The sequence below is a fragment of the Lutra lutra genome, chromosome 6, assembly GCF_902655055.1.
Source record: "Lutra lutra chromosome 6, mLutLut1.2, whole genome shotgun sequence".
Lineage (NCBI taxonomy): Eukaryota > Metazoa > Chordata > Mammalia > Carnivora > Mustelidae > Lutra > Lutra lutra.
The window spans coordinates 132,162,733-132,178,750 of NC_062283.1; the positions used below are offsets into that span (position 1 = coordinate 132,162,733).

General features: G+C 42.4%; 1 protein-coding gene and 1 long non-coding RNA gene across 3 annotated transcripts in view; one reads left to right on the forward strand and one right to left on the reverse strand.

Annotated features, from left to right (window-relative positions):
- The window catches only part of CDK19 (cyclin dependent kinase 19), a 170,433-nt gene extending 164,652 nt beyond the window's left edge, over window positions 1-5,781 (reverse strand). Inside the window, exon 1 of one of the 2 annotated variants that reach the window (XM_047733061.1) lies at window positions 5,402-5,781. In XM_047733061.1, the coding sequence (XP_047589017.1) occupies window positions 5,402-5,529 (128 nt within the window). In that variant the 5' untranslated portion in view covers window positions 5,530-5,781. The remainder of the gene's footprint in view (window positions 1-5,401) is intronic. The other variant, XM_047733062.1, reaches the window with a different exon arrangement.
- Window positions 5,782-6,032: 251 nt separating this feature from the next.
- Window positions 6,033-16,018, forward strand: part of LOC125102689 (uncharacterized) — a 50,153-nt gene continuing 40,167 nt past the window's right edge. Inside the window, exon 1 of the long non-coding RNA XR_007128172.1 lies at window positions 6,033-6,133. This is a non-coding gene — a long non-coding RNA (uncharacterized LOC125102689). The remainder of the gene's footprint in view (window positions 6,134-16,018) is intronic.

Here is a 16,018-nt window from a genome sequence, read left to right on the forward strand (position 1 = left end):
ATTGACAGTTTTTCAGTTCAGGTATCAGTTTGCATTATCAAACTGTTTCAGCCTCAAAATCCTTCCTATAACTTGAAAGACATGAGCTTTTTCCTATTTCACTTGTCCACACCGTCATAAACACATTTTTATTAAATGGTCACCTCAGGGGCACCTGGCTGGCTCAGTCAGTGGAGCATGCAACTCTTGGTCTTGGGGTCGTGAATCTGAGCCCCACGTTGGGTGCAGAGATTACTCAAATTTAAAAAGTCACTTCATGGATTTGAAAATTGTGTTGCTAAGCCACTGATTCCAAAAATTCGAAACCTTCCCAGTCCAGTATCACAGGGTATGGCCATTTCTCAGCCACAGTAATCACATCCCTTGAGCCACATGTGGCTAGTGGCTACTATACTGTAGAGCACAGATATATCTGCATCATTGCATGAAGTTCTACTGGACATCACTGCTCTAGACTAAGGATTGGTAAACTAAGCAGGGCAAACTACAGCCTCCAGACCAAAGTCAGCTGACCACCTGTTTTTGTAAACAAAGTTCTACTAGAACATAGCCATTCTAATTTAAGTTCATTTACATATTATTTGTGGATATTTCTGCACTATAACAGCAGATTCAAGTACTTAAAACATATATGTCTCACAAAGCCCAAAATATTTAGTATCTGCCTCTTTGGGAAAAAGTTTATCTGTCACTGCTCTAAACAATCAAATTTCATTGAAACGAGCATTTATTTCCCTTGGGCTTCAAAAATAAAGTTCTGAAGGCTTGCACTGCATAAATGAAGAACCAATTAAACATAAACCAATGACCATTTGATTTACTAAGTGCTAAAGATACTAAGTTTATTAACATAAACCCATCATCTCAATAAATTTCCTAAAGTATGCTTAGATGCTGACATTTTCTAAGCATCTCTATAAAATAGCTAGTAAAAGCACAGAACAGGCACCAGGGGTTGCTCAATAAGTTAAGCTTCCAACTGTTGATTTTGGCTCAGGTCATGATCTCAGAACCATGAGATCAAGCCCTTCAGGTTATTATTTATATTGATATCACACATCTAAGAACAAAGAAGAGCAGAATCACATCTAATGAATATACTTGGTGAGTAAGAAAAGGCTTCTAGAAGAAAAGCTATTTGAATTGGGTATTAAGGATGAGCAGGAGTATGCCAAGTTAATGGGAGTGAGGAGAAAAGGGACGGAGGAATGGCAGAGCAACACCATTATACTTTGAATGCAGGGAAGAAAAAATAAGATATGAAAAGGATTTACCAAGTCCTAGAAAATATGAATTCAATGCTACAGAAGCATGGCTTGAAGACTCTGGAATAAAGGAGGGAGTTGGTGGCAAGCATAAAGGCTGTAAAGACTAAAGACTTTACGATCTGAATGCAAATGGCTTTACATGCTGAAATGAGGAACTAAGATTGGATGTGATGGTTTGAACCAGAGAGAATGCAGTTTTCCAAGATGTGACATGATTAATTTTATTTTGTAGGAAAAAAACAAGTCAGGCAACTTGGATCTTGGGCTATCGTGAGGAAAGACTAAGATAATAGCAGAGACCAATTTGTCTACTGGGCAAATCAGAGATGGTGGACAAAAGTAAGACAGTGAGAATGGAGAGAAACCAGATAAAGAGAATTACAGGCCTGCACTTATACTTTTTTTTAAATGTCAATGTGATATCTTCCCTCTTCTGTATTTGTTGGTATAGATGTATCCTTTGCATGGATAAGGTTTATAGAATAAGACTGTCAAAACTGGAGGTAATGTGGCCTTTTTTGTTTTACCTCCTTTGGTATTAAGAAGGAAAACACGTTAGAAAATGCAATAACTCAGTGTCGAGATCTGGATTACTGTCTTGTAATTTGCTGTGAGGCTTGTCTTTGTTGTGAGACTATGGTCATGACAACCTCTAACAGGTCTGGTTTTCTCATTTGTAAGAAGAAATGAGACTAAATGATCTTAAAACTCTTGATAGCTTTCTAAAATGTTATGATCATACTGCTACATCTTTAACCCCCATAGATCTCCAAAAAAAAAAAAAAAAAGGAATGCAAATACTATCATCTATTTTAACTACAAACCAAATATGAAAAATCTATCAAAACCAAGCTGTTATGGCCATGCCTATGTGTGTCCACGTGTACCTAACAAATTTATTAGTGAAGGATTTCATGACCTACATTAAGACATGTAAGACACCAATTACTCATCTGTAACTTCATACATTAAGATACATAGTCACCAACTACTCATCTGAAACCCTAAGGCAAAACTGAAACTGTTGTCAGCCATTTCACTTTCAATTAACAAGTATCTTTCAGACATCTCCAAAAAGAAGCATTCTTTGATTGGAGTGGTTCAAAGACTAAATGAATGTCTGCAAAGTTGAACAGTAGTATTGTTGGGTACAACAGTTTTCAGACATAACACTATCCTATGGAATCAAGTTTGTTTGAACCTCTTATTGACAAAAGAACTTTTTAACAATATTCCTTTATCAATCAAAACAAAGTTTTTCAAATTTAAGAAATATGGTCTTGAGATTTGTAACCATAAACTGTTATATGTGACTTTTTACTGTTAAAAGAAAAACTATCACAAATTCTTGCTCATACTAAAAAATCTAGAAATATTCTGAACTTGTTTCTCAAGAATAACTTTTAAACCTGATTTTATTTAAAAAGAATGGTTGAGTCAAAAGATTCTCTTCCTTCAAAACAAAACAAAACAAAAGGACAAAAAGAACAATTATCATTTTTATTGAAAGTGAAAAACCCAAATGTAATCTTTCATTCCCACTCTTATAAATTTACGTAGTGTAATTAACATAGCCTAAGTTAAAGTCATATTTCAATGACAATTTTCTAAGGTTTTTTAAACTGTAACATTAAACTACAAGCAGAGGCTTTTCTAGTCATGCTTTGTGCTACATTACTTCTTCCTGTGTTTCTCCAAAAGACCTGAATGATTTTTTGGTTATATACTACATTATATACATCAGAATAATTTCTCTTTAATGAACCCATGTGATTTTTTTCTTGCTCCCTAAAATAGCACTATACATTTTTTCTGAATTAACCAAAATAAATTCTGTAAAGAGCTAAACTGTAATTGACCCTGATCAGAGTAAAATCCTTTACTATGGAAATGTACATCACAGTTTAGAACCACTACTAAAAACTTTCTATTCTTTCAAATCGCTGTTATCAATGAACATAAAACTAATCCTACCAACCCACAAGAGATTTGTGTTTACTGTAAGCCTCAAATCTCAACTAGATCCTTGGTCCAAGAAAACCTACCTTTATAATGATTTTTCTTACAAGTAATACAGTGATATCAACTTGTGCTTTCAGATCCTACAAGTTTCTTTAAAATGTATATTTTGAAAATACACAATTGATCTTATTCTATTAAAGAAAACTTCATTAATTCTAATCAAACAAATTTCACTCAAGAAGAAACTGTAGTCGAATCAAGAACTTTATTAGAGGGGAAAATATTCAAATAGAACAATTGGAAGCAGGAATTAAATTATCTGTTTTCTGTTATAGTCCACGCTATCGAAATACAATTCAAAAGCAGAATTTTCAATTTTTCTCAAAAGTTGCCTAATAAAGGGAAGCTATTTTAACAAGAATGAAAATACATTTTAGAAATTCCAGATTAAATGTATTATAAAGTTAGCATGAGGAGTTTGAAAAACATCTTGTTACTTGTTTTGTAATGCCAATGTCCAGATAGGAAAACTAGATGTTCTCTCCCCAAATATATGTGATAAGATTCCTACAGGGACACCAGTGAAACAAGTAAAGTTAATATTCCAAAAACAAAACACAAGTTAATTATAGTACCTCACATTCACAAGCTATGAATCCAAGGACACTTGGCAATTAACTAAATGAAAGTACTATGAGAAAAGTTTATAACTGAATACAATGGGGCCCGTTTAGTTATAAGACAAAAATTACTTGCAGTAACAATCCTTTACACGTGTATAGTACCTGGTGATTTCCACCATACTTTATGATAAGACAATTTGTAAAGTTGTGCTTTCTCGTTCTCTGTACGAAATTAGCACAGACTCTAACGACTTTCATCCTAGAGTTCACAAATCAACTGTATCAGAGTGCGCAGAACGGTAGGCAGCACTTCTAATCTTACTAATGTCATTATGGCTGATTCTCACTTCATCCAGAAATGTTCCCTTACAACCCTAAAACCTCTCTTTCATATAGTTTTTGAAATCTAAGTCTTTGAAATCTAAGAGGGACAGGTAGATAGACGTTTCTGGACTTCTAACTCTGGGGGAGGAGAATTCCTGCCAGGAAGGGCGGTGAAGAGACGATTGGTTCAAACCTATCCTTCGCAGGCAGGGAGCTGGTTCCACCTGTCCTACAGCACGAGCCCGTCTACCCTACAGGACGGAGGACAGGCGCTCTCAATACTTTATCCAGCTCGACTTCTCCTAAGAGAACAATCAATAAGGGCTTCCTAGGAGGTCATTACGGTTCTCCCAAAACTCTCAGGAAAACAAAGATTCACATTCCGTTCTGGACAATCTAGGTGCTAGATAAAGCCCAGCACACAGTCATTTAGCCAGGAAATGGAGTGGAGGACATCGGAATATCCAAGGTGGGGGGGGGGGGGGGGTTGATTGATTTACCAGAGAACTAGGCGAACTCTTAAGTTCTGCGGGTAAAACGCGGTTAGTTTCCCAGGAGGTCCTACATTCGAGGGAAGGTGCGGAATTCGGAAGGTGAAAAAGCGAAATCAGGGCAAATGAGGAGGGATCCAGAAGTCGCCGGGTCTAGGCAGGGACCGGGGGCTGCGCTGAGGTGTCAATCGGCTGGCTGGCCCCAAGGGAAGAGGTGCCCGGCGGGTCAGACCCGTGAGGCTGGCTAGGACCCCAGCGCTCGGCCGCGCGACCGGTTCCTCGGCTAGGTTTCAAACCGCCGCCCCCGGGAGGCGCTCAGCCGATTGGAAGTTCCACAACGACCGTCACCAGCCCAGGGCCGGAGCGGCAACTCCTCGGCAAAGCTCTCCCAGCCCTCCGCGTCTCCCCAAGAGACCAGACCCCACAAACTCCACCTCCAACCGAGGTCCCAACTCGAGTCCCGTCGCCAGCTCCATGCACGCGGAAGGCGCCCTCTGGGACGGGACCGACGCCCCCCGACTGGGCTGCGCCGCGGGAGTTCGAGGGGCGCGACGGGGCCGCGCGGGGGGCAGGCAGCACCAGCGTCCCTCAGTGCGCGCTGGGACGCGGCCCCGCGACCACCTCCGCCTCGCCCCTCCGGAACGGCCCGACCTGGCTCCGACCCACCCATCCCGCGCGGTCGCGGGCAGGGCGAGGACCCAAGCGAGCCTACTCCCCCCGCCCCTGCTCTTACCCATCTTTCCGCCTCGCCTTGTAGACGTGCCCGTAGGTGCCGCGTCCCACTTTGCACCCTTCGTACTCAAACAAATCCTCCACCCGCTCCCGCTCCGCCGCCAGCTTCGCCTTGAAATCATAATCCATTGTCTGCTTTCCCCATAGAGGCACCGGGACGCGGGGGCCGCCGCCGCTCAGTCCCTCCTCCTCCTCCCCCCGCGACCGCCGCTCCACTTCTCCAACAGCCGCCTCTCGGGCGCGCGCGCGCCGCCCGCCGCCCCGCGGTCCGCCTTCAGCAAGGGACTCCTCGGCGGCCGCGGCAGCCACCTCCTCCACCTCCTCCTCCTCCGCGGCGGCGGCGGCGGCGGCTCCCGCAGGCAGCCCCAGTCCCGCCTCCCCCCTTCATTTCCTTGTTTTGGAACCTGGTGGGCCGCGCCGCGGTTTCCTCAAGCTCATTAACGAACCATCCCGCCCACCCTGAGGTCGCGGGGGCTCCTGGGAAATGTAGTTCCGAAGCCTACAAAAGAGGTTGAGTTTTGCCAGCAAAAGGAATACAGCACCCAGGTTGCTGTGGGCCGCCATAGCCCCGCCCCCACGAGGCGTGCACGCCTGCGTACTGGGGCCGCCCCTCCCCCTCAGGTAGCGCCGTTCTGCCAGTTCCTGTGAAGGTAGAAACCTCAAAGTTGCAGTATTCTTTCTGCGAGTCTGTGGGAGCTGGTGAAAAGAAGGCCCTTGTTCTGGTGTGAGGAAGGTACTCCACTATAACTGCTTCCAGGCGAGAAGGAGAGTGGAAAGCATTTGGCAAGTGCTTTGCTCAGGAGTTTGCTCCAGCGGTTTGAGAGGCGAGGGCTGTGGTTAAGGCAGTTGTACTGCAGATTGTTTGTTTTTTGTGACAATTGGTCCTCCTGTTACCCCGCCCCCTCCCCTGTCCAGCCGCTCATTGGCTGAGACTGGAGAATGACGTCCTCGTTGGTGCGTGGGTATCCCCAGGCTTTGGCTTCTTTCCCGCTCCTGATTGGTAATGGGGTGTGCTCGGTTGTTTCTGATAGGTTAATCTTTTTCCTTTACGATGCAAAAACCGTATTTCAAAAGCTGAACCATCAGCGGTTTCCAAGTCCTAGCTTCGGTCTGAGGAGAACTTCTGAGACCTAGCAACCAATCATCCTTTTCCTCGCGCTCCAGTCACGGTCTCCTCCTACCATATGCGGTTCCCACAGCCAAGCTTTGGCCATCTGTCTAACGGCAGTTAAAGTGCCAGGAGTGGGGAGCCTGGGTGGCTCAGTGGGTTAAGCCTCTGCCCTCCGCTCAGATCATGATCTCAGGGTCCTGGGATCTGAGCCCGCTGGGGCTCTCTACGGGAGCCTGCCCGCCCCCCCCCCCCCCCCCCGCCTGCTGCTCTGCCTACTTGTGATCTCTGTGTCAAATAAATAAAATCTTGAAGAAAAAAAAGAGTGCCAGGAGGATAGATCGTTTTTTTTTTTTTCCCCTCCCCTCCTCCCCTGTTCCCTCCCTGCACCTGGATAGATCGTTTTTAAAACAATCATCAGGTTTGGATTTTAAAAGTCTTTTTATGGTCTATGCATACTGATGACATTCTCCTAGAATATTTAAGAAAGTCTCCTTAAGGGGCACCTGGGTGGCTCAGTGGGTTAAGCCTCTGCCTTCGGCTCAGGTCATGATCTCGGGGTCCTAGGATCGAGCCCCGCATCGGGCTCTCTGCTCAGCGGTGATCCTGCTTCCCTCTCTCTCTGCCTGCCTCTCCGCCTACTTGTGATCTCTCTCTCTCTCTCTCTCTGTCAAATGAACAAAAATTTTAAAAATTTAAAAAAAAAAGAAAGTCTCCTTAAAGTAAACATGGATTCATTTAATTATTGCGTGCTTAACGTGTCAGATGCTTAGGATACAATCTTAAACATGATTGCTGCTAGGATAGGACTAATATACCGCTTTTAGTGGGAGCACAAAGGAAGAAATGGTCACTTTTATCTAAAGTGGTAAGGAGAGTTAGTAGTGAGTGACCTGCCCGCTAGGTTTTGGGAGAAACCTGGAAAACTTGGGGTGGGGGGAGGGATGGAGATCGTTTATTTACTACAAGAGTAAATTTCTTGGGAAACTTCTCAGATCTTGAAGCCAATCAAAAAGTATGTGAGTTTCTCTTATTTCCAGGAACCGTGATAAGTGCTGGAGATACCAGATGAAATTGGTCTTTTTCCATCCGGGGAACCAAAACCTACTGAAGAAATAAACATGCAGGCAAATAAAAAATAAACCCTGTGGATACAAAAAGCAATGGTAGAATAGGAGGACTACTAGAGGAGTCAGGCTAAGCTTGGGAGGTCAGTTTGACCCAAAATTTTAAGAACCTTATGTGAAAGGCAAGTGGGAAAAGAGCAGGAAATTATTTAAGGCAGGATGGCAAATACATATATCAAGAGAGAACATGATATATTCTGAGAAATGCAACTAGTTTGAATGTTACAGATTAAAGCAGGGAAAGGGGATATCTAAAAAGACGTTAGGTAAGAGATCAGATTATGAAGAGCAATATATGTTAAGTAAGTTTTAGATTTCATCATTTTATAGGCAATAGGAAGCCATTAAAGACTCTTCAGCTAGAGAGTATTATCATCAGTGCTGTGTATTCAAAAACTCCTCGTGATGACAGTGTTCAAAATAGATTGGAAGAAGGTAAGAACAGTAAAGCTATTGCCTCAAGGCTCCTGGCCGGCTTCCCAAGTTGGTAGAGCATGTGACTCTTGATTTTAGGGTCTTGAGTTCAAGCCCCATAGCATGAATCCTATTTTAAAAAAGAAAAAAGAAGAGGAAGGAGCTATTGCCTTAATACTTATAAAATACAGGGATAGATGGGCATAGATGAACAATAGATGGGCAGTGCTGATCATGAGAAAAAGACAGATACCAGAATCATTTATGAATCAAATTCAGCAGAATCTAGTGGTTAATTAAGTGTGGGTTTAAGGAAGAGAGAATAATCCAAAATGACTCTCAGAGTTTTGACTTTAATAATAAGGTAAATATGGGGTGCCTGGGTGGCTCAGTGGGTTGAAGCCTCTGCCTTCAGCTCAGGTCATGATCCCAGGGTCCTGGGATGGAGCCCCGCGTCGCGTCCGGCTTCCTGCTCAGCGGGGAGCCTGCTTCTTCCTCTCTCTCTCTGCCTGCCTCTGCCTACTTATGATCTCTGTCAAATAAATAAATAAAATCTTTAAAAAAAAAATTTTTTTTAAAAGAACAAGTAAACTGTTGAATATTTTTACCTGCTGACAAGATGTCTGGCCTAAATGTATAGATCTGAAAATCATCAGTGTAGAGTATGGAGAATATTTTTTGGTTGATTTAGAACATTTTTTGGTTGATTCTTTCTTTTTTTTAAGATTTTATTTATTTATTTGACAGACAGAAATCACAAGTAGGCAGAGAGGCAGGCAGAGAGAGAGAGGAAAGCAGGCTCCCTGCTGAGCAGAGAGCCCGATGTGGGACTCGATCCCAGGACCCCGAGATCATGACCTGAGCCGAAGGCAGCGGCTTAACCCACTGAGCCACCCAGGCGCCCTGGTTGATTCTTAACTATGGAATTTTGCATTCATTTTATAGTCAAAATATCCCTATTAAATTTCTTGATTTATTGTTATTTTACATATGAACAAACTGAGCTAGTAAATTAAAGAGACAAGGCTTAATGAGTATGTACTTGGGCGTATATGAAAAGTGGGAAAATGTGTAAGTAAAAAATCAAATATAGATTATGAAGAAGTTAACTAAAAAAAAACGAAAGTTTTACCACACCCTGTGTTAATAAGGAAATGAGGAAATATTCTTCTACATTGCTAGTGAAAGTGCACATTCACAAAATATATACCAGTATATACATTAGATTTTAATCTTGGCAGCATCTATCCAAATTACATCGTAGTTTCCAAAATAATAATAATAATAATAATAATAATATAATAATAATACATAGTAGTACCACTCCTTGGGGTGGGTGCTGTGATGTACCCCACAGAATGGATAAATAAATTATGGCACATCCATCAGTGGATTATTATGCAGCCCTAAAAATAATATGAAGGCCGTGAACTATTCCTCTCAGATCTTTCCGTCCAGGGAGGCTCCATCTGCTAAGCCCTGATTCTACCACTGCATTTGCAATGAGGCTGCACTCCCCATGGACTGCTCCCAGCCGATGACTGAGCATAGCAGGATGTTCAGGCAGGTCCATTCCTGCAGGATGCAGGATTCCTCTGATGTGTGACTTTGTCTTAAGGAATCCCCAGGTTTAAGCCTGTCTGAAACTTTCTTAGAACTATGTTGCAGTCTGAGTCACTACTACCCCAACCCTCCTAACTTCCCACCCGCCCCCCTTCATGGGGCTCAAATCAGCATCACTATCTGATTGTCTCCAGCTCCTTTTCCTCCCTCACAGGCATTTCCTCCAGTAAGTTTCTTGCATGTCTAATCCCATCTTGGCAGCTGCTTTTGAGAACACTTTAACAATGAGGAAATTGTTTACGCACTGATATGAAAAGACCTCCAAGATATATTTTTAACTGAAAAAAAAAAAAAGCAAGGATCAGAAGAGTGTCTGTAATAGGCTAAAATTTTCATACAAAAGGAAAAATGTGTATTTGCTTATATATGCATAGACTGATCTCTAAAAAGACCACAGGAAACCATTTGCTCAGGGAAGGTAAATGGCTTGAGAATCAGGGATAGGAAGGAAAATTTGTACTGTATGCCTTTTTGAATTTTGATTCATAAATGTTGCCTTTTCAGAAGGTGAATAAATATAATTTAAATGAAAAAAAAGTAGGGGCACCTGGAGGGTTCAGTCAGTTTAGTGGCTGACTCTTGATTTCAGCTCTGGTTTGTGACATCGAGCCCCACCTGGAGGCCCATCTCAGACTCCCTGCTTGGTGGGAAGTCTGCTTGAGATTCTGTCTCCTTCTGCCCTGCCCCACTCCCCCCATTTGTGCCTGTGTGTGTGTGTGTGTGTGTGTGTGTGTACGCGCACACGTGCACACACACATGCGCTCCTTCTCTCCCTCCCCCTAAAATACATAAATCTTTTTTTTTAATATTTTATTTGTTTATTTGACAGAGAGAGATCACAAGTAGGCAGAGAGGCAGGCAGAGAGAGAGAGGGAAACGGGCCCCCTGTTGAGCAGAGAGCCGGATGTGGGGCTCGATCCCAAGACCCCAAGATCATGACCCGAGCCAAAGGCAGTAGTTTAACCCACTGAGCCACCCAGGTACCCCAATAAATACATAAATCTTAAAAAAAAAATAGGAGCTTGTCTAAGAAAGGAGAAAGGTAGAATTGAACCTACCATAGTCAGAAGTTCAGAGTTTAGATCTGTTATTAGTTCTTTTTTTTAATTTTTTTTTTTTAAGATTTTATTTATTTATTTGACAGAGGGAGAAAGAGCACAAGTAGGCAGAGAGGCAGGCAGAGGCAGGCAGAGGCGGGGCGGCGGGGCGGGGCGGGGGGGGGGGTGGAGCAGGCTCCCCACTGAGCAGGAAGCCCAATGCGGGACTTGATCCGAGGACCCTGGGATCTTGACCTGAGCCGAAGGCAGTCGCTTAGCCAACTGAGCCACCCAGGTGCCCCTGTTATTAGTTCATTTTTAATAGGAGGAAGATTTTCATATGCTGAAGGAAAAGAAGTGGTGGAGAAATAAAAGGTGAAAACATAGGAAATATTGGAGCTAAAATACGGAACTTCTAGGGGACAAAACCAAAACACGTAGCTTCACACAGAAAGGGAGAAATCTTCAGAAGGTGAGTGGGGAGAGTAAGACTAGGCCCTCATGAAGGAAAGGAATTGAAGAACTGAGAGATTCCTAGCCTCATTATAATAAAAGTAATAACTTCTGTATAACATGGGAAGCATGATCAAATGCAGAGGGAAAAAAGCAATGGGGCTTGAGCAGGGGGCTTGAAGAAGGAATGAGGATTTTGGCTTTTTTTTTTTTTTTTTTTTTTGGCAAGCAAGCAGAGTGGGAATGAAAGTTAACAATTATTGAATCCTAGGCATTTTATATAAATTAGCTAATATGAGCCTTACAACCATTCTATGGGCAAGATATGTATTATCTCCATTTTGCAGATTAAAAAAACCCCGAGGCTCTAGGAAGATAAATTATGGAGTGTTACAGTTAGTGATAGGATTTAACCCAAGGTTTCTAAGACACTAGAGGACAATACTGTCAAGGATTAACAGGGCCATTTATCAAGATCAGATGATCCTACTGAGACATTCTATCCTCTTTGTCTTTTTTTTTTTTCATCCTCTGTGTTAAACTCTACTTTGTATATGTTAAAATCACTACCTCTACTTTCTTTTTCTTCCTATGTGGTTGATAACAGTCATCTGTTTCCACTTTCTCAGTGGGTGGAATAGCCATAGGGCTTATGAAGTACAGAGACTGTAGCATTGCCACAGCCCTTGAGATGTTCATTGTGTTAGTACATTAAAGAGGCCTTCCTTGCCTTTGCTCTTCCACTCAAACAGCAACAGCTTTCTGGCCAATCAGATTTCAGGGTATGAATCGCCATGTAAATACCTGTGACTCTTCTGGGAGGCATATTCAGACTATTTAAACATTGATTAAAAGTCTGAGAGCAAAATTCCATTTAATAAGGATGGTCTAAGTGAAAAGCTTAGAATCTTTAGGACACAGTCAATGTCAGGGAAGCTGAGAAAAGAGGAATGAGAGGCAGTCGGAGTTAAGAATCAGACCTCTTCGGGTGCATGGGTGGCTCAGTCGGTTAAGCTTCTGACTCTCGATTTTGCCTCAGGTCATGATCTCAGGATCGTGAAATAGAGCCCCCAGGTCAGACTGTGTGCTCAGTGTGGAGTCTGCTTGAGATTCTTTTATCCCTCGCCCTTTGCCCCTCCCCTGCTTGCATGTGGGAACTCTCTAAATAAATAAATAAATAAAATCTTTGAGGGGGAAAAAAAAAGAATTAGACCTCTTCCTGCTAGAACTCCCAAACTAAGGGAGGGATACCCACCTGCTGGTGACAGGGTATGGAGAGGAGCTGAAGGCCTCTGTCAGTTTAAGGCTGCTGTGAACAAATTGCCACAGGCTGGGTAGCTTAAAAGAACAGGAATTTATCCTCTCACAATTCTGGAATCCAGAAATCAAGGTATACCAGGTTTGGTGCCTTCTGGGAGAATCTGCTGCATGCCTCCCTCCTAGTTTGGTGACTGTCAGTAGTCCTTGGCGGTCCTTGGCTTTCCTTGGCTTGTGGCAACATAACTCCAGTCTCTGCCTCTGTCTTCACATGGCCAACTTCCATTAATCATACTGGATTTAGGCCCTACCCTAATCCTTATGGTACAAGTTACCACCTCATCATAACTTCTATGCATCTACAAAGATCTTACTTCTAAATAAGATCATTCTCTGAAGTTCTAGGTGGGCATGAATTTGGGGGGAACACTATTCAACCAGGAACCGTGCTCAGTTTTTACTATCACTGAATGAGGGACCATCCTGAAAAAAAGGAAGAAAATGATCTTTTCCCCTCATCCATACAATATTCAGCGGGAATGAGAGGGTCTTTTTGGCATCCCCAGACTGGGCTTTCTTATTTATATTTTTCTTTTCATAAAGGGGAGTCTAGGGGCACTGGGGTAGCTCAGTCAGTGAAGCATCTGACTCCTGATTTAGACTCAGGTCATAATCCCAAGGTTCCTGGGATCTAGCCCCAAGTCTGGAGCCTGCTTCTCCCTCTGCCCCTCCCCCTGCTCTTGTAAACAAGTGCTCTTTTTCTCTCTCTCACATGCTCTCTCTCTCAAATAAATAAAATCTTTTAAAAATAAATAAATAGGGGCACCTGGGCGGCTCAGTCATTAAGCGTCAGCCTTTGGCTGGGATTGTGATCCTGGGGTCATGAGATTGAGCCCCATATCAGGCTCCCTGCTCAGCAGGAAGCCTGCTTCTCCTTCTCCCACTCCCCCTGCTTGTGTTTAATCTCTTGCTGTGCCTCTCTCTGTCAAATAAATAAATAAAATCTTAAAAAAAAAAAAGAAATGTTTTAAAATAGAAAATGAAGGAGAGTCTAACTACAAGAATATTGTTAAAACACTCCTTCTCCTTCTTTTAGCCAGGTTTCTCTGCTCTGATGACAAAAACATGTCATGGTGAATGAGTCTGATCTTTAAAAATTAGCCTTGTAGGGGTGCCTTGCTAGCTCAGTTGGTAGAGCATGCAACACTTGATTTCAGGATCTGAGGGTTATGAGTTCAAGCCCCATGTTGGGTGTGGAGTCTACTTTAAAAAAAGGAAAAAAGTAGCCTTGTGAACAGGTTACAAGATCTTCTTGTTCTTACCAATTTTTTAGTAGATAAAGTGTGTGAAAATATAGAACTTTTCAAATATACAGGAACTAGAGTGTGCTACAAAATAACAATGAAGTAGGTTTATTCAGCTGATGCTTATCTCAAAGAGAATTGGGGACATTTTTATTTTCATTCAAAAAAGAATTCCAAATAGGAGCAAGGCTTCATAGCTACCTTATTTGTCTTTTTGGCTTATAAAAAATAGGAAGAAAAAGAAATAGGAAGTTCACAAATATGACTTTGCCAACTATCTTTTCATTCTTTAAACTTTTTAGCTCCAATACAGCACAAACCATTCTCTGATATCTGAATGTAGCCTGCCCTGGTATCTAAGCAAAAAACAAATAAATGATAATCACACAGAAGTTAATAAGACCTAAATCACATGCCAGTAAGGAATTTGAAAAGTTTGGCCTACACGTTTAAAAAAACTGAGTTCATTTGACACAGGTAGAGAATCACAGTGAAAGAAAAAAGTAATGGTTTCAACCATTTGCTCAAGTCAGAAGGAAAGGCAGGTGTGCCCCACTTCCAATGGATTAGTCATGAGGAGAACTAAGCTGCACATCTTGCAAATCAGGTACAGTGCATATATGATAGAAGGAGTGAGCAAAATCATGACTATTTTTTAATGCTTATACCCTTAGTCATGACCAGTTATAAGCTATGTGGAAGCCAAGTTTGAATATGGAGATAAAATTTCTCTTATCACAGTCTACTCTAGGTCAGGGAAATTTATTGAAGAGATTTACCAAGTTGTTTCCTTATGGTTCAAGGCTTAACTCAGGATCATATCTTCAAGAAATCTTCTATGGCTTCCCCAGACTAGGTTGGGTGCCCCTCTCCATGTTGGTAACACCTGTGAGACCTCTTTACATTTTCTTACCTTAAGCATATCATATTTACCTTTCTTCCCAGACAAGCTGTGAGCTCCTCAGTGAGCAAAGATTAGATTGGTGCTCTCCAAACTATATATTTGATTATTTTTTCACTGAATATACAATTCCAAGTTAAAAATGAAATTTCCTCAGAACCCTGAAGGCATACCCCCACTATTTTCTAACCTGGGATCAGGTCCCTCATTGGGCTCCTTGCTTGGTGGGGAGTCTGCTTCTCCCTCCGGCTGGCATTCCCCTGCCTATGCTTGAGCTCTCTCTCTTGCTCTCTCTCTCTCTCTGACAAATAAGTAAATAAATAAAATCTTAAAAAGAGAAAAAGAAAAGAAATCTGTTTTACCCCCGTACTTTTTTTAAAAAATGATGTTTTTAAAAGATTTATTTATTTGAGGGGTGCCCGGGTGGCTCAGTGGGTTAAGCCACTGCCTTCAACTCAGGTTCATGATCCCAGGGTCCTGGGATCGAGCCCCACATCAGGCTCTCTGCTCAGTGGGGAGGCTGCTTCCACCCCCACCCCTGCCTGCCTTTCTGCCTACTTGTGATCTCTGTCTATCAAATAAGTAAATAAAAATCTTTTTAAAATTTTTAAAAAGATTTATTTATTTGAAAGCACATGAGCTAGGGTGGGGAAGGGCTGAGGGAGAGGGAGAGGAAGAGAATCTTCAAGTAGACACCCTGCTGGACATGGAGGCAACACCGTTGATCCCATGGCCCTGAGATCATGGCCTGGGCTGAAATCAAGAGTCAGGGGGTGCCTGGGTGGCTCAGTGGGTTAAAGCCTCTGCCTTCGGCTCAGGTCATGATCTCAGGGTCCTGGGATCGAGCCCCACATCGGGCTCTCTGCTCAGCAGGGACCCGCTTCCTCCTCTCTCTGACTGCCTCTCTGCCTACTTGTAATCTCTGTCTGTCAAATAAATAAATAAAATCCTAAAAAAAAAAAATCAAGAGTCAGACTCTCCACTAAATCAACTACCCAGGTGCCACACCCCAAAGAAGATTTATTTCTAAATAATCTCTATCAGTAACCAATGTGGGGCTCAAACTTAACAACCCTGAGATGAAGAGTTGCATGCTTACTGACTGAGCCAGCCAGGTGCCCCTAGGATCCATTCTTTAATGATGGAAATAGAGTATTTCAGGATGTGTCTGGGATGGGTAATTTGAATGCATTTTGCTCTCTTATTTTCTCTTTGATTTTCCTTTCTCCTCTTCACTACCATCACATCACTACTCCTTATTGCACCCTTTTTGAGGACACTCATTGACTCTCATGTTGGATCTCTTAGATTTTTATTTTTTTTTTTAAGATTTTATTTATTTATTTGACAGAGATCACAAGTAGACGGAGAGGCAGGCAGAGAGAGAGAGAGGG